The sequence below is a fragment of the Melozone crissalis genome, unplaced genomic scaffold (assembly GCF_028551555.1).
Source record: "Melozone crissalis strain CALT ecotype California unplaced genomic scaffold, PUWL_Pcris_2 ptg000020l_1, whole genome shotgun sequence".
Lineage (NCBI taxonomy): Eukaryota > Metazoa > Chordata > Aves > Passeriformes > Passerellidae > Melozone > Melozone crissalis.
The window spans coordinates 1,541,974-1,560,852 of NW_026535798.1; the positions used below are offsets into that span (position 1 = coordinate 1,541,974).

General features: G+C 47.1%; 1 protein-coding gene across 1 annotated transcript in view; it reads right to left on the reverse strand.

The window, feature by feature from the left end:
* Positions 1-4,165: 4,165 nt before the first annotated feature.
* Positions 4,166-18,879, reverse strand: part of LOC128937668 (mastermind-like protein 3) — a 28,915-nt gene continuing 14,201 nt past the window's right edge. Inside the window, exons 3-9 of the mRNA XM_054277461.1 lie at positions 7,785-7,829; positions 7,620-7,652; positions 6,504-6,650; positions 6,043-6,097; positions 5,263-5,451; positions 5,061-5,138; positions 4,166-4,371 (exon numbers count right to left, since the gene is read on the reverse strand). Coding sequence (XP_054133436.1) covers positions 4,166-4,371; positions 5,061-5,138; positions 5,263-5,451; positions 6,043-6,097; positions 6,504-6,650; positions 7,620-7,652; positions 7,785-7,829 — 753 coding nt within the window. The remainder of the gene's footprint in view (positions 4,372-5,060; positions 5,139-5,262; positions 5,452-6,042; positions 6,098-6,503; positions 6,651-7,619; positions 7,653-7,784; positions 7,830-18,879) is intronic.

An 18,879-nucleotide genomic window follows, 5' to 3' on the forward strand; every position in this document is an offset into this window, starting at 1 on the left:
AGTGGGCTCCATGGAAGGATGGATGTGGGAAGGTTGGATTTGATGATTCTGGAGATCTTTTCCTACCATCACAATTCCATGGTGCTTTCCATCCCTGCTTTCTGCCTGGGTGCCACCCCTGTGTGTGACACCTCTGTCCCCTCCTGTCACTGCCGGGCCAATCCTGCTCTTCCCCACCTTTAATTTGGGCTCTCAGGATTTTCCAGCCTCATTCCCGCAGCCAATTCCATGGAAATGGATGGAAGTGAATTCCCTGTGACTCCTCGTTCCCTCCTCTCACCCTGCACGAATCTTGGAGCTATTTTGGGCAGAGCATCCAAAATTTGCCCTTTTTTCTTGGAGAAGCTTCCTGAACTTTGGGCATCCTCCTTGTGGACCTGGGAGCACCTTCCTGGTGTTTTGATGGAGTTTGGGATTAATTTATCCCAGATCCTACAACATTCCAGCAGAACAAAACACTTTAAAAACAAAACCCTTTCTTTAGGAGGCAAAAAAATTAAACCCATCAAACAATAATCTAAGAATAAAAATCAGGAATTTTATGGCACCCTCAATAACGAACTCTGTCCTCAGAAGCTCATTTACGTATTTAAGCCCTTGTTTAATATTCTAATTAGCAGTTAATCAGCTATCGAGAGAGAACAAACGGTGATTAGCTCATCTTCACCTCCTCCAGGTGATTTGGGCTCATCAGCTTCGCGAAACTTTCCTGATATTCCTGAATTATTCATGGCCACGGGAATGTCCCGGGGTGGGATTTCAGGTGCATAACCGAGGGGGACATGGTGCCTTTTGGGGAAAAGGATGCTTTGGATGGGATTTGGGGGAAAAATTCCTCGCTGGGAGGGTGGGAAGGGGCTGGGATGGATATTTCAGGGGAGCTGTGGTTGCCACATTCCTGGAAGTGTCCAAGGCCAGGTTGGAACAACTTGGGATAGTGGGAGGTGTCCCTGCCCATTTAATTTAATTATTCCAGGCTATCATTTATCCCAATTCTTCCTCTTTTCCCATAGCTTTCCAAGGAGCTGGGAAACAAAAGAAAGCTCCTGCTGGAGGTCTGGAGGAGGAACTGGTGCAATCCCAAATGATCCTCAATTCCCTTTCCCTTCTTCTCTTTTTCCTTTCCCATCCCACCAAAGACGGGCAGGACGCTGCTCTCCTCCTCCTCTATTCCCAGGGAGCAGATTCTCAAAACTCTTGGAATTAATTTGGAAAGATTCCACCTGGTTTTGCCTGGAAAAGAAGCCCTGCCTGGCCAGGCTTTGGATCTTGAGGTTTGGCTGTCTGGGAGCAGGGATCAGCTGAGGTGACAAGGACTGGGCTGGCTCCCAGGAGAATCCATGAGGCACGAGCAGGTGGGAGAGAGAGAGGCAGGAGCTCCAGACAGCTGCTTCCCGGAATTTTAATTAATTCCCGAGCTTTTTAGCCTTCCCAGACGCCGGCTTTGCCAGGCTCCGGATTCCTGCCGCCTGCCAGGATGGATCAGGAAGGTCAGAGCTGCTCCTTGCCAAGCAGAGCTCCCTCACTGCTGCCCTCAGCGATTTCGGGGAAGCTCTGCTGCCTCTGGAAGGTGCAGGATCAGCTGGAGCAGCGTCCCTGGATGTGCTGGAGCTCACCCATCCCATCCCAGGCTGTGCTGTGTGGGACTGAGGAGCTCCCAAGGATTCCTGGAAACTCCTGGATGCCCAGGATGCTCCACAGGCACAGCAGAGCTTTTCCTGCTCTGTCCTGGGAAGTGGCTTTTCCCTGCTCAGCCCTGATCCCACCTGGAAGTCGCTTTTTCCTGCTCCAGGACCAAAACCCAGCCCCTGATCCTACCTGGAAGTGGCTTTTCCCTGTTCCAGGACCAAAACTCAGCCCTGTTCCCACCTGGAAGTGTCTTTTCCCTGCTCAGGCCCTGATCCCTCCTGAAGTGGTTTTTTCCCTGCTCCGGGACCAAAACCCAGCCCGAATCCCACCTGGAAGTGTCTTTTCCCTGTTCCAAGACAAAAATTCAGCCCGTGATCCTTCCTGGAAGTGACTTTTCCCAGTCCCAGGACCAAAACTTGGCCCTGATCCCTCCTTAAGTGGCTTTTTCCTGCTCCAGGAACCGAATTCAGCCCTGATCCCACTGGAAGTTGCTCTTCCCTGCTCCAGGACCCAAATTCAGCCCCTGATCCCACCTGGAAGTGACTTTTCCCTGCTCCAGGACCAAAACCCAGCCCCTGATCCTTCCTGGAAGTGGCTTTTTCCTGCTCCAGAACATAAACTCAGCCCTGATCCCACCTGGAAGTGGTTTTCCCTGCTCCAGGACCAAAATCCAGCTCCCAGCCCCTTCCATCCCTTCCATGTCCGTCCCAAAAGCGGGAAGGGGTCAAAGGAAGGGAATTCCCCCTTTTCCCCCCTCAGCCCGGTGCCGGGGGATGCTCCAGCCCCTTCCTGAAGGAAATCCGCGTTTTTCGGGAATATCCCAGGCTGGAAGAGCCAATTCCACGGGTTGGCAGCTCCCTCTCGTGGGGAGAAAAGGCAGGAAGAGCTGGGATGTGGCCCAGATGTGTGGCACAGCTGGAGCGGGATTTCTCAGAGGGGTCGGAAAATGGGAATTTTTTTCCAATGGGAATAAAGACACTTTATAGAACTTTTGAGACTTTAAACTTAGGGCTGTCTAATTAGACAGAGACTAAAAAGCCTAACCTAAATAATTCACTAGATAAAGAAGAGAACAAAGAAAAAAATTGCTTTTATGGAGTGTTTTAGTAAGACTAAAAACCTCTTACCCCAACTCAGTTTTTCTCTGAAAAAGCTTTGTTATTTTACCTTTTATTTAAACTTTTCTGTTTCCAATACTACCTCAGAAGCCATCCTGTTATTTTATGTCAACTTCTACCCTCAAAATTTTGCACCGCACCACGGCCTTGCTTAAATCCAAAGAAATCCACAAATCATTCCACTTATTAAGAATCCAGCTCGGTTTTATTGTCCATTTTTCCAAAAGTTAGTGTTATCCTCATCACAATTATAAAATATCCCTATTTTACAAAGATTTACAGCTCTGGGAGTGACCAAGTTGGAGCTGGGAATTCTCTTAAATAATCAAACCATGATTTTGGTTTTGGGGGTGGGGCTTGAAAAATTCCAATTTAAAAAAGAAAAGGGAAGGCTAAAAAGGGAATTTTTATCAGCTCCTTCAAACATCACAGGGAATTATAAAATTTATTCCTTTTTTTTTTTGGCGGTGGGGGGAAAGGCTGCAGGGAGCAGATTTGAAACCCCATGGATGGAAACAGGATTAGAGGCCCTGATTCTGGTTCACATAAAGATCTCTTTACAGATTCTGGCAGCACAGAGGAACCCTAAAGTATATTTAAGTAAAATGTATGCTGCCAAAACTCTGTAAAAAAAAAAAAAAAAAAACAGGTCCCAAAATTAACATTTTAGGGCCGTGTTTTCCCTGCGTCCACCCTCACCACAGGAACCAGGAAAGCGCGGCCGCTTCTCCTGGGAAAGCGCGGAAGCTTCTCTCCATGAACTAAAATTTATGCCCACTCTAAGATTTTTTTTATGCTGCCAGACCTCTGTAAAAGAAAATTAGGTCCCAAATTTGGGGTTATTCCCAAAATTAACATTTTAGGGCTGTGTTTTCCCTCTGTCCACCCTCACGCCAGAACCGGGAATGCGAGGCCACTTCTCGCAGTGTTCTGGTCACTTTTGGAAGGGATTTTCATGAGGGAATTACTCAGAATGAGGGGCAGCACAGAGGAACCCTAAAGTATAGTTAAATAGAATTTATGCTGCCAGAACTGAGTAAAACAAATCAAGTCCCAAAATTAACAGTTTAAGACTGTGTTTTCTCTGCTGTCCACCCTCATACCAGAACCGGGAAAGTGCGGCAGCTTCTCCTTGTGGGATTGCAGTGTTGTGGTCACTTTGGGAAGGGATTTTCCTTAGGAAATTGCTCAGAACGGAGCAACCCTAAAGCGTATTTAAATAAAATTTATACCCACTCTAAGATTTTTTTATGCTGCCAGAACTGTGTAAAAGAAAATCAGGTCCCAAAATTAACAATTTAAGGCTGCGTTTTCCCCCGCCTCCACCCTCACACCAGAAGCGGGAAAGCGCGGAAACTTCTCCCTGTGGGAGTGCAGTGTTGTGGTCACTTTGGGAAGGGATTTTCACGGGGAATCGCTCAGAACGAGGGGCCCTTGACGCTGCCCGGCTCCGGGAGGCGGGCGGCCGCGTAGGCCGAGGCTGCCAGGCAGGCGGCGGGCTCGCAGAAGCCGGGCAGGCCCGCGGGCCCCGGCAGCCCCGGCCGGCCCGCCTCGCCCGGGGAGCCCGGCAGGCCCCGCTCGCCCGCCTTGCCGTCCACAGCGTGGCCGGGGATGCCCGGGAGACCTGGAAAGGCAACGGGGTGGGATGGGTGGGGTGCTGAGAATCAAGCTGAGAGATGGGTTTTATCTGAGAAATAGGGGTTTTCCCCTCAGAAATAGGAGTTTTTCCCTCAGAAATAATAGGGATTTTCCTCTGAGAAATAATAGGGATTTTTTTTCCCTCAGAATCATGGATTTCCCCTCAGAAATAATAGGGATTTTTTTTTTTTCCTGAGAAATAATAGGGATTTTTCCCTCAGAAATAGGGTTTTTCCCTCAGATATAGGGATTTTCCCCTGGAAAATAGAGATTTTTCTCCTCAGAAATAATAGGGATTTTTCTCAGAAATAGGGATGAATTGAGGTTTTGTGGGATGAGCTTGTGCAGGTTTTATGGGATGAACTTGGGCCCATTTTGTGGGAGGATCCCAGGCAGGTTTTATGGAATAAACTTGAGCAGATTTACAGGATGAGCCTAGGCAGTTTTTGTGGGATGAACCTGTGTAAATTTTGTGGGATAAACCTGAGAAGGTTTTGCGGGATGAACCTGGGCAATTTTTGTGGAATAAACCTGAGCGGATTTACAGGATGAGCCTGGGCTGGTTTTGTGGGATGAACCTGTGCAGGTTTTGTGGGATGGATCAGAAGGTCCCCGGCCACCGCTGGGCTCATCACCCCAAGGTGACAAAGGCCACCTGGGGACACCTGGTCTCACCTGGGATCCCTGGAGGACCTGGCATTCCCGGGTGGCCACGGCCAACCTCTCCCCGCTCGCCCTTCTCTCCTCTCTTCCCTGTGGGTACAAAAAGGGGGGAAGGACTCCATGGCAACCCTGGATGGGTGATCAGGGATGGGGACAAACATGGCAGTGCCACCCCAGGAGGGTTTGCACCTGGCACCATGTCACCACCACCCACCTTTGGGTCCGACATTGCCGATCTGCCCGGCAGCTCCCAGGATTCCGGGGACACCTCGGGGTCCCATGGGGCCGTGGGGTCCCTGATCACCGGGTGGCCCTGGGGGGCCGGGGGGACCGAGAGGTCCCATGGCCCCGACCCCACCCAGGGCAGCTCTCTTGGCGCTCACGGCCACCTCTGCCAGCTGCTCTGTGGGGCAGAGAGGGGCCGGGATGGGATCCACGGGGTGGGATCCATGGGGTGGGAACCATGAGATCCACAGGATGGGATCCATGGGAAGGGATCCGTGGGGTGGGATCCATGGGGTGGGAACCATGGGATTCATGGGGTGGGATTCATGGAATCCGTGGGATGGGATTCATGGGATGGGATCCACAAGATGGGAACCATGGGGTAGGATCCACAGGATCCATGGGATGGGATCCACTGGGTGGGATCCATGGAGTGGGAACCATGGGATGGGATCCATAGGAAGAGATCCATGGGATGGGATCCATGGGGTGGGATCCATGGGATGGGAACCATGGAATCCATGGCATGAGATCCATAGGATGAGATCCATGGGGAGGGGATTCCACCGGATCCATGGGGTGGTATCCCTGGGATGGGATCCATAGGAAGAGATCCATGGGATGGGAACAATGGGATCCATAGGGTGGGATCTATAGGAAGAGATCCACATGGGATCCACGGGATGGGATCCACTGGATCGATGAGGTGGGATCCATGGGAAGAGATCCATGGGATCCGTGGGATCTGGTGGCCCCGCTCCGCCCTCACCTTGCAGCATCTTCAGCACCACGTCCACGATGTGCTGGTCCCCAGCGTCCCGGCCCTGCCAGGAAGGGAATTTCACTCCTTTTGTCCCCTCCCAGAGCCCTTCCCAGCCCAAATCCCAATCTCCATCCCCTCCCTGCATCCCAGGTCACCTTCCCACCCTGCTCTTCCCTGTTCTGTCCCAGGGCAAGTGCTCAGCTTGCTCTGTGCTCATGGCATTAGAGTCCAAAATGAGGATTTTAGGGAAAAATCCCAACCCTTTAAATCCCTGCTGCTGGCTGGTTTATACAGGGACAGTTTTTGGATGCCATACACAGTGGGAAAGGCAGAATTCCTCCCCAGGAAAGCAGGATCCCAGCTCCTGAGTGGAACAGCAGCGTGTTCCCCGAGGAGCTGGGTGGGAAGCAGAGGCAATTCCTGCCGAGCAGGGAGGATGAGGAGGTTTGTAGGATCGGGGTACTCACGGCTGTGCCCCTCGGGCCCGGCATTCCCGCCACTCCGCGCTCCCCCACCAGCCCCCGCGGGCCGGGCGGGCCGGGATAGCCCCGAATTCCCGGCGCTCCTGCATCCCCCGAGGGGCCGGGAAAGCTGAGCTCTCCCTGGATGCCTTGCTGAGGAGGGATGGAGAGAGAGGGGCATGAGGGGCTCAGGCTGTGCTGAGCATGGGGGCTGCACCCCGAGAGCCCAAAATGTCCCAAAAAACATGGGCAGGGCTGGGTCCCAAACCGGGCTGGGGGTGAACCCAGGCTGGATCCCAAAAACTGGGGCTGGATCCCAAAAATTGGGTCTGGGGCTGAACCCAGGGCTGAATCTCAAAAACTGGGGCTGGATCCCAAATGGGGCTGGAGCTGAATCCAGGGCTGAATCACAAAAATTGGGGCTGGGGCTGAATCCAGCATTGGATCCCAAAAACGGGCTGGATCCCAAAATTGGGGCTGGATCCCAAAAATGTGGGCTGGATCCCAAATGGGGCTGGAGCTGAATCCAGGGCTGGATCCCAAAAACGGGCTGGATCCCAAAAACTGGGGCTGGATCCCAAATGGGCTGGAGCTGAATCCAGGGTTGGATCCCAAAAATTTGGGCTAGGGCTGAACCTAGGGCTGGATCTCAAAAATTGGGGCTGGGGCTGAATCCAGCATTGGATCCCAAAAATTGGGGCTGGATCCCAAAAATTGGGGCTGGATCCCAAAAATTGGGGCTGGATTCCATATGGGGCTGGAGCTGAATCAAGGCCTGGATCCCAGAAATTGGGGCTGGGGCTGAATCCAGGGTTGGATCCCAAAAATTGGGGCTGAACTTGAATCAAGGGCTGGATCCCAAAATGGGGCTGAGACTGAATCCAGCACTGGATCCCAAAACAGGGCTGAGCCTGAACCTGGTGCTGAGCCCAGAACCGAGCCTGAATCCAGGGTTTAACCCCAAGGAGGAGCTGAGCCTGAATCCAGGGCTGATTATGATCACTGGGCCCCATTTCCAGGGAAAATATTCCCCCAGCACCTCAGCAGGGAAGATCCAGCTCAGGATCCCACAAATCCACCCAAGTTTTGGGGTGTCCTCGGTCCCAAATCCCCATCACTCACCTGTCCCTTGGGTCCTGGCTCTCCTGACTCCCCCTGGGGACAGAGGACCCAGGAAAGGCAATGAGGACACAGCAGGGATTTAGGGTTGGGATTTAATGCCAGGCAGGATCCCCCAGCTTAGCAAGGGATCCCCCAGCATTCCAAGAATCTTCTGGAAGCACTCACCTTCTCTCCCTCGAGCGCTGCCAGGCCGTGGACACGTGGATCTCCCTAAAGGAAAGGCAAGGAGAGACGGGAACATTCCCAAAGGAAACGTTCCCAAAGGGGGAATTCATGGAGAAAGTGTTCGGAGCCAGTGTTAAAGCCAGCTCTGTTAACCCCAGCTCTGTTAATCCCAGCTCTGTCAATCCCAGCTCTGTTAATCCCAGCTCTGTCAATCCCAACTGTCAATCCCAGCTCTGTCAATCCCAGCTCTGTTAATCCCAGCTCTGTCAATCCCAGCCCTGTCAATCCCAGCTCTGTTAATCCCAGCTCTGTTAATCCCAGTTCTGTTAATCCCAGCTCTGTCAATCCCAGCTCTGTCAATCCCAGCCGTGTTAATCCCAGCTCTGTCAATCCCAGCTCTGTTAATCCCAGCTCTGTTAATCCCAGCTCTGTCAATCCCAGCTGTGTTAATCCCATCTTTGTTAATCCCAGCTCTGTTAATCCCAGCTCTGTCAATCCCAGCTCTGTCAATCCCAGCTCTGTTAATCCCAGCTCTGTCAATCCCAGCTCTGTCAATCCCAGCTCTGTTAATCCCAGCTCTGTCAATCCCAGCTCTGTTAAACCAGCTCTGTTAATCCCAGCTCTGTCAATCCCAGCTCTTAATCCTAGCTCTGTTAATCCCAGCTCTGTTAATCCCAGCTCTGTCAATCCCAGCCCTGTTAATCCCAGCTCTGTTAATCCCAGCTCTGTTAATCCCAGTTCTCCAAATCCCGGCTCTGTTAATCCCAGCTCTGTTGATCCCAGCTCTGTCAATCCCAGCTCTGTTAATCCCAGCTCTGTTAATCCCAGCTCTGTCAATCCCAACTGTCAATCCCAGCTCTGTTAATCCCACCTCTGTCAATCCCAGCTCTGTTAATCCCAGCTCTGTTAATCCCAGCTCTGTCAATCCCAGCTCTGTTAATCCCAGCTCTGTCAATCCAAGCTCTGTCAATCCCAGCTCTGTTAATCCCAGCTCTGTCAATCCCAGATCTGTTAATCCCAGCTCTGTTAATCCCAGCTCTGTCAATCCCAGCTCTGTTAATCCCAGCCCTGTTAATCCCAGCTCTGTTAATCCCAGCTCTGTTAATCCCAGCTCTGTCAATCCCAGCTCTGTCAATCCCAGCTCTGTTAATCCCAGCTGTGTTAATCCCAGCTCTGTCAATCCCAGCTCTGTTAATCCCAGCTCTGTTAAACCAGCTCTGTTAATCCCAGCTCTGTCAATCCCAGCTCTGTTAATCCCAGCTCTGTTAATCCCAGTTCTCCAAATCCCAGCTCTGTTAATCCCAGCTCTGTTAATCCCAGCCCTGTTAATCCCAGCCCTGTCAATCCCAGCTCTGTCAATCCCAGCTCTGTTAATCCCAGCTCTGTTAACCCAGCTCTGTCAATCCCAGCTCTGTTAATCCCAGCTCTGTCAATCCCAGCTCTGTCAATCCCAGATCTGTTAATCCCAGCTTTATAAATCCCAGCTCTGTTAAGCCCAGCTCTGCCAATCCCAAAGGAAATGGTGAAGTTTCTTATAGCATTTTTGTTACTCTCATGCAAGGGAGATGAAAAGACCATCACAGAACAGCCAACCCTGAACTTTTTAAAAATCAGGAATCAAATCCCCAAAATGATAGAATATCCTGAGTTGGAAGGGACACACAAGGATCATAGAGTCCAACTGCAGACCCTGCACAGGATATCCCAGGACTCACACCCTGTGCCTGGGAGCACACTCCATGGACTCTGTAGCAAATCATGTAACACACTGACTTTTAGCTATTTCAAGTGAATATAGGATTCATATGTGCATTTTTCCTCCAAAGAATGAAGTTGTGGAGGGCACAGCAAGACGCATTTTGTTCTGTGCTAGCAGTCTGTAAGTGGTGAGGAAAACCTTTGCTTTCTGATATTACAGAGAGAGGCATGAAAAGAGAGCAGGCTGCTGGTGCCTCCACACATGAGGTGCCCCTGAGTGAGTGCAGAGATCTATGCTCTGATTACAGACAGCACTGAAGGATGTCACAACTGCCAGAGAGCCCCACGCCTGCAGGCAAGCAGGGATTTCCCTCTGCCTCTAGGACTCATGTCTTCAAATGGATAGTCCAAACGGGAGTCCAAAAATGGGCAACACACTGAAACTTTCTTCCACAAAGGGGAAGGCATCTGTTCCGATGGCTTGACTGAGTCTGAACCACAGGTCACCTCCTGTGTGCAGTGCACAGGGAAGCCAGATTTCCCAGAGGATGCAGTTCCACATGGGTGATTGGCATATGTGGTGCTACTGACAGGCAGCCTGAAAATTTGGCATTTTTTCCACGTTTTAATTCCTCAAGCTTTAGCACTGTGGGATTCATACTTCAGAAGCCATGATTCTTGGCATATAATTTGCAGAGGGGCCCTGCACCTTTCCTTTCCTTCTCCCTTTCTCTTCTGGATTTTTATACAGGATTTTAATTCTTTTCCTTCCCTTCCCCTCCCACCCCCAGCTGCTTTAAGTTGATACAGGAGAAAGTAGAGGTCACAGGAAGAGTGAAGACACATAATCTAATTTTCATTTTGCCCATTAATCATGCATGATTCCAGCCAGCCATTTAACAAGGTGGAACTCTAAAGTGATCACTCTCCAGAGTGATGGGGGAAAATTCACTCTAATTCCCATTGCTGCTCCCCACTCCTGTTCGTGCTGCACAGAACCGCCTCTCCCTCTTACAGAGAAAAATGGATCTACATGTCCCAAAAAATGTATGCTGTCCTGGAAGCCTTCTCAAGAGCTTTTTACTATATTTAAAAGTGTCAAGCTGAAGCTGTTGGTGCTTCATTTGTGGGTGGCTGGATTTTGTGGAGGTGTGGCTCAAAGAAAATCAAATAGGAAGCTTTCTATTTTAGTACATTTTGCTATGGAGTGGTAACTATTGTTACACGTTATTCTAGCTCACAAATCAGAGAGCCTGGAAGCAGTTCTGTGTCTGCACCCCTTATATGCTCTCTGCTGTTTCTCAGACTCCCAGCTAGTCAGGATCAAACCTCCTAAAGTGAGACAATTCTGGAAATTACAGAGATGTGCATTAGGGATGTATCGGGCCCTGCACGTGCACAGGTGAGGCAGGAAAAGGAAAAGGCACCTCCTTTCCCTCCTTTCTCTGCTGGAGTTTGATGAGTACTGCAACATTTGCCATCTTGCAAGATGGGTGAACTCTGGACATCCCAGCTACTCCACAGTCAAGGAAGCTTCTGTATTTCACAAGGTTTCTGTGCCAGCTGTGAATGCCCCAGTCTCTTTCCACTCACTGTGATTTTGTCAGAGAAAGAGAGCTTATCCTGAACTTTGAGGTAAGAGGCCCAAGGACACTCCCTCGGAGGGGAAAAAATGGGTTTTCCATACCAAAGAGGTGATAAGCCTGGGAAGTGTTATCTCCCTCAGAGGCCACTCAAGGGCATCATTCAAGAGAAAGTGAGAATCAGCAGTACATTCCTTTGCCCTTTCAAGGTCTCAGAGAAACACTGGGATGTTTAAAGGAAGAGGAGTGCAAGTACACAGAAGCAGGATAAGATCTGAGTATGTCCAAGGCTGAGTTGCTGACAAGCCCTGTTTTGGGGGGACCCTGAGCAGTTCAGTCTGCAATGGAAAAGGCATTTGCCAAGACAGCATTGCCACTCTGGAGTCTTCTGCTCTACTCTAGTGACAAAGAGGTGCTCATTGGCTCTAGGAAAAACCTGTGTCCTGCAGCTGGCTGTCCATCTCTCTCCAAAAAACTGCAGCCCTGTGTCTAGGAGGTTTCTCTAATAAGATCAGTGACTCAAGTAAAGAGGCTGTGATTCCTAAGCCAAATTGTTAAGTCCCCAGAACTACAGGGATTTCCCAAAATGCCAATGCTATATCATCCCTGACAGGCTATGGAGAGGTGTCATGGGGACCAAAAGCCCCTTTAGGGCCACTCTGATAGAAAAAGGGCGACAAAGAGGTGAAATGGAAGATTTATTACATTTTGTTTCCCAGTTCTTAAGGGCTAACAGCTAATGCCTGTGAAAGCAGGAACATGGTAAGGGTAGCAGGGATTATATTTATCTGTCAGTGTTTCTAATCAAATGTACCAACTGTGGAAGACGTTTGGGCATTCTTGTCTAGTGAAACCAAAATGATAAAGATACAGAGAGAAATTTTAAAAGAAGAAATGAGAATTAGAGACTCAATCACATAACTGCACTCAGTTTCTGTGGGATTTGGGAGCATCGCTGCCTTTGTGAAAACTTCCCTTTGCATGTGAAGAACACAGCTGGGTGAACTGAAACACTGCACCTGCTGTCAAGAGGATGGAACAAGAACAGGCAGACCGGCTCGGTGCTCATGATTCTACTAACTCAAGTTTTAGTACTCCAAAATAGAATTACCATGAAGTTCAGGAGCAATTATGTGTAACAATTAAAAGAATTTTCATAATACCATTATTGAGCAAGCCCTCTGTATTACAAGCAACTTTATTAGCTGTTGAGCCAAGCCATATTTCACAAGCCAAAACCCTGATCAGGCCACATTTGCCAGGTGAGTATTATGTTGTGTTTCCTTTTCAGGGGCTTGATCTGAGAGCAGCAGCACAGAGCTGAAATTTTGTTTGCTTGGTTTGATTTTTCCTAAGTATGTTTTCAGTTTTTACTGAAATTGTACATTGCAAGCAACTCCTGGATACACAACCCCACCTCTCCTAAGAGACTTTTCTACTTTGGCAGGGACACTCAACAGCATGAAATAATCCCCTTCCATTTACAAAAGAAGCTCCCAGTCTCTGAGTTTTGAACTATTAGTGATCCATCACTTGCAACAAAACCCAACATGGATACTCTGCGAACAGCCTTGATTTAAAATATTTGCTATTGACTGTGTGCAGGAATGACTGACTGTGCTCTGGCTTCCAGGGACACCAGCAAAAACAAGAGGGGATTGTGTAAGTTTTTTGGTTTAAGTACTTAAATCAGTTTCCTCTTTTCCCCCATAACACATTATTCTAAGCAAGAGGATATAACTCTGCTTGCAGGAGGAAAACAAGAAGCAGATGATACAACAAAAAAGCAGAGACAGATATGCACAGAGGCCAATTAATTTTTTTTTTAATTTGAATGCAAAATGCAAAGAGAAGTGACACTAAACACCTAAGCTTCCTTCTAAAGTAATGAATAAGCCCAAAAATCTTTCAGAAAGATTGTATTAAAAAAATCTGACGTGCCTTTTAATTAGATAAAGGAGTTCAACTTTGTAGTGACTGGAATACAGCTTAACATAACATAGATTTTGTACTTGGATCCAGATACTATGACAGAAAATATTTGATAGCAAATAGAAAAAAATACAACAGGTCCCCATTCCTGAACAATAATGATAGAAAATATGTGCATAGGATTTGAAGAACAACATCAACAAATTCTATAAATCCTTGCCTATTTTCTGCAACTGAGTCAGGACACTTTCCAAAATAAGCCTGAAAAAATTTTTTAACTTTTTAATCATGTGTTGCCTTTAGACATTTTAAATTTGTGTTTTTCTCTTATACCCAAATACCTCGTTTGAGGGAAAGCAAAAGTAAACATAAAAAAGAAATTGAATGAGCATGGTAAAAAGTCAGTGCTATAATCTTTTTTGTTGATACTGGGAACATTTTGCCACTTTAAAAATAAAGCCTAACTGAATGCTGCTAAGGCATCCAAAACTGCACCAAAAAATTATGGTCCTACCCTATTAATTTCTGTTTTCCAATGACTGCTGCTGATATAATGTATTGGAAGACATGACCTACTTCCTGTGTTTTCAGAGAATACAAATAAGGAAGATCTCATTGCTAAATATATTTTAAAACCAGAAGAAAGAGAGGGGAGTCACAAGAAGTAGGGCAGAGAGGTGGGCTTGAGGGAGACAGAGGTATTTTGCCAGAGAACACAGAACATTCCTGGTTTTCCCTACTGATCATGACTTTGTTTTTAACAGGGGCACAGCATTTATGTAAATGCCAAGCCTCTGGCAAATAAAACAATGGCATCATGTGTAGTCCCCTCCCTGGAAGAAGAAGAACATGTCTTTGCACAGTGCTTGGCCACCTGAAGCTGCTCCAAACTCTGCTGGCCAGGGGCTCAAGGGAGCCACGGCTGCACCCCAAGCCTTGGGATTCTCTTCTGTCATTAAAGGATATCAAACTTGTGTCAGCACAGGTGGCTCTTGAGCACACCTGAGGCTTGGTTTGCTGTAGGTTAGCTCCTGGGGTCCCCATGGGAAAAGGCTCCAAAACATCCCTTGGGTACCACTGCTGCTGCCTCTGCTCTGAAAGTCAGCACTTATTCCCCAGTTTAAAAGCCCCACAGCTCTGAAGCAGTGAATGAGCTGTTTCTGCAGTAAGAGACATGAACTTCTCAGAACTAATTATCAGAGGGAGTACACACCTTCTTCACCGATCCATCTAAACACTCGAGCTTTACTAAATGCACTCTGTTCCCTGGCCAAACTACGTGGGTCTGATTTTCCTGCACAGGATGAGGTAGGATCTTGCTGCTACCAAAGCTGAAAGCCCCAAATGCAACATGGCTAAGAACTGAATTGCCCTGTTTCCAGAGCTCCACATGCTAATTCTCTGCTAAGCCAAAGCATGGGGCTTTGATTTCCTAACCTCAGAATGTTATCTGGCTCTGGTGTAGGATTACCATTAGCTCTGTACATCTGTCCTTACAGTAGGGTCACTGTCACACCATATGTCACTTGAACAACCTTTATTTTTTCTAGATTTTTGTCTCTTTTAAATCAGTGTTCATCTGGAAGAGCCTGGATTCCCTTGGCTTTCAAAATCTGCTTTGCATTGCTAATGCATGAAGCTGTAGGCAAAGTTGCATTAGTGAGACAGAGAAAGGCACAGAGAGAGATACTAAAAGCCTGCCAAGACACAATGTTTTAAGGTTGCTCTTCTCTTTAATACTCACAAAACAAAACTCCAACCGCCCAAACAAAACATCAGAGCAGGTTTATTCCATTTCCATTTACCAAACTAATGACCACATTTTTTTTTCTAAAGTGCTTCTGCATAAGTTCATTATCCAGTGAATATTCCTGACTTGCAGCAGTGTAACAAGAGAGAGTCTGACCTGGAAAGAGCAGGTCAGGCTCCACATGGAAGCCATCACAGGGTGGCAAGTCACAGCCTCAGTACATGCAAGGTATGCCAGTCTTTTGACACAGGAGGAAAAAACTCCTGCAAAATTCATGGACAATTAGTTCTCCCTCTCCCCTCTCTAGTTCTGTGGTAAGAGAAAGGATCATCAGCCTCTAGATTGTCAGTCTCTCAGAGGAACAACAAAAGGAAGGAATCAGGGGATCTGGAGGGAGAAATTAAAGGGGTCTTCCAAGAGCCAGCCTTGTGGAACATGATGAGGATTTTGTACTTCCAGAGGCCCTTTGATCCCAAAGGAACTCAAACACCTCTCTAAATGACATCCTGATCTCACATCAGTAAAAGGGAGCAAAGAAAACCATGTCCATGCGGGTGGCCATAGGATAGCTCCTGTGCTGGAAGGAGCACAGGAACACCTACAGGGCTTTAATAAACCTGGACCCAACCATGTACCACAGACCTGTGCAAGGCAGTGCAGGGGAAAAGGAGATTACCAGAACACAGGGAGAGCAGCAGGAAAGAGAAGAGCCATCCATAGCTTGCTTCAAAGGGGAAAGACATCAACTCAAACCACATCTATAAGAAGCAAATGGAAACACTCCTCAGCTACTCAGAAACAAAAGCAAGACCTGAAGAATTGAACTGAAGCTGGGAGGAAGATCCAGGGCACACTCCTGTTGTAGACAAAGACAACAGGGCTTTTCCTACCAGCTTAAGAATGAGCAAGTCACAGCAGAGCTCAGACTCAAGATGAAGACACTGAACAGCCTGTCTCTCTCTGAAAACCACAAAGGTTCCCTGCCTCACTTCTATGCCTCATCGTTGACTGCTTTTCCAATGGAAAAGTTCACCATGGAGTGCAGACAAAAGAGCAGCATTAGCTACATCCTTCCCAGGGTACCCAGTGGATTAAAGGTGCTCTTGCAGCTCAGGCTCAAGCTGGTCAGATCAAAAGCTTCATTGGAGAGCTCATGCAAAGAGTTTTCAAACAAATTCAGCTACACTCAGATGCAAGGATACATCAAGTATAATCTGTTATTGTTCCACCAAGAGTAAATCCTCACCTAAGCCTCAATTGATAAAAATTAGTCTAAACTATTCATCCTCTTGTGCCCCTTGTATTTCCTATCTCCTTGCAGTCTGGGGCTTCCAGGTGTGACTGTGATCTTCCCCATGATGGGATGGTAAGATTCAAATGACAGAGGAAGAGACTACAGGTTGACCTCATTGTCAGATAAAATCCATTATGTGTGATTAAAACTTTACAAAATGCAGTCACATTAAAAATTACTATCATGAAGTGCACCATGATTTACTGACTAAATGAATGAGAAATTTATCTGAATAAAATAGTCTTAGCCCTCCTGCATTGACAATGCATGATAAATTGCTGATTGTGAGAAGATCATTGCTTGCTGTTGGATGACTTACACACATTGATTTTTCCTAACAACGCTAATTATCATAATAGTTTCTCCACATATATTACATAAAGTTTCCTCTCAGCAAGCAAAAATTATTTCAGGTCTTTGAGTCCCAAATTGCAAAGAATAAAGATGGAGAAAGGAAGGATTTACAAACTATCTCCTTGCCTTTTATTATGCAGATCAAAGGTCCAACCCACTGGATCTTACTTCATCTTGAAGAGATGGGAACAACATTCAAGAAAGCACAGGCATTGTGCAATGAAGCTGTGATCACAGTGGGTTGTTTTCTGCAAAGTTATGATCTAATTTTGTGAGGCCAAAAAAAGTCTTTGAGAAAGGAGAATGCAATTCCAAAGAACAAGGGGAAAAACCCCCACAATTTCTCCAATTTCATTAAGATGCACAGGGGCAAACAGTGCAGTCCTTATGTAAGTGCTCCCATTGACTAAGGTTGTGTAGGTGAGAAATCTCTCACTAAGTTGAAAAGGAAAAGCACAGTCTATTAATAGGAAATTAAAAGTGGTGGAATAGATAAGAAAAATGGAGGAGAGAGAAAGAGAGACCAGGTATTGTATTCTCAATTAACTGAAAATCAATCACACTGACACCCAGAGCTTCACCCACTGCAGACACACAAGCTTTTTGGTACATACAGTTTCCCCATTGTGTTCCTTTTACCTGGGGGATGTGAGCAGGTGCTTGGGGAACCACAGAAATTATTCTCCTTGATTCTGGACTAGCAACCCCCACGGAGTCAGATGGATAAAGTGAATGCATCTTCAGACTGACCACATACACTAAATTTTACAATACATCCATGTACACTGTGTAGTTTGTGATACACATAGTAATTATGCCAGAAATGTCTTAAAAGGCTTTAAATATTTCTGTTCTATGCACGTCTGTGAGAACAGTGAAGTTGTCTTCAAGTGATGGGACCAGTTTCACATGATATGGGGGGTTTGAAAGTTACTCTCCCAAAAAAATCACTTAAAATTGCTTTTCCATCTGCAAGGCTGCAAGGGTTTGTAACCCTAATTTACTGCATTCTCCTGCCATAGACAAATCCCCTAGGGTGTGCATGTCCTATGCCACTTAACAATAGAACATTCCTACCTGTTTTGTTTTGTTTCAGCCATCTGTGATAAGGGCACACTGCAAATAATCTCAATCCAGTGAAGCTGTTCCATAGTCTGGAACGCTGCAATTCTGGTTGAGATGGATTAGCAGTCAGACTGCAGATGTAGAGGCCAAATTCATCTCATGGATGGTGCTGCAACATTAGTGAGATTATAGCTGAGATTCCCCAGTTCTTCACCTGTCCCATGACTGGTTAAAAAACCATTTACTATGACAACAAATATTTCATACTATTTCCATCTGCCAGAGGTATACAGACCACAGAAAGCCATGGTGTCTGCAGTAATTTCCTGTGAGCTGTGACAACACCAGAAAAAGGTCCTGTGCTATTAAAGGGGTAAGGAGGGGAAGTAGAGAGATAAAAGCTGGATGAGGGGAAACAGGAGGTAAACTTCAGCAGGGAACTTAGACAGAGAGAAAGAAAAATGCCTTATGGAGTAGTGGGAGAGAGAAAAGAAGCAGACAAATAATATAGGACAGATTGAAACAAAAAAAACCAACAAAAACAAAAAATCCCCCCAACCTGCTGGATTCAGAGGGAAATAAATACACACTGGAAAAATAATTCCCTGGAAAGTGCATGCTGGGCAGTCTCAGGAATCTTGCTTTCTCTAGGCAATACTATGTACAAAAATGATTTTAAAAGTCAGATGCTTTTGAGGATGTTTACTCTTCAAGGAATGTCATGTCACAAAAGGAGGAGTCATCTCAGGACAGACCTTACACTCTCTCTAGGTAGACACTTTCAAATTTTTTTCTTTCTATTTTTCAAAGACACAGACTTTTCTCCAGTTTCTCCAAACAAAAGGCATTTCACATGTTTACCTGTTTCTCAAACCAGATTTTAACCAGAAGTGAGAGATCTGACAGAACAGATTCAACAGAAGGGTACTGGCATGAGCCAAAGACTAAGCCTCTGGAGTGAGTAATCAGCTTTAACATTGCCCAAGTGTGAAACAGAAGCGAAAAGGAGACAGAGGAAATGCAATTTTGTGACAATGCTGCTAAAGTTGGGCTTGCTTTCTCATGAGGTACTTGGTCCTCTCCGGGCAGCTCCTCTCTTACTGTCCAGGAAGAGCTGCTAACAAGCTCCCACCGGGTGTAAATGAGGACTAAGCCCCTGTCTGGGAGATGTGCTGCCACAGAATGGGTGGCTTTGTCCCAGTGTGTAAGATATGCTTGCAGGCTAAGGCACACAAAATGTTCCTCTCACACATGAAAAAGGGGCTGAGTGTGAGTGGGAGGACTCCAGAATGCAACAACAGAACAAAGAATACAGGGAGCAGCTGATCTGCTCCCCTCCTTATTAACAAGTTTGGCTGTGGCAGACAACACTGAGCTGGTGAGCATTAACATAGAGAGGGCAAGCTTCCCATTGCCCAT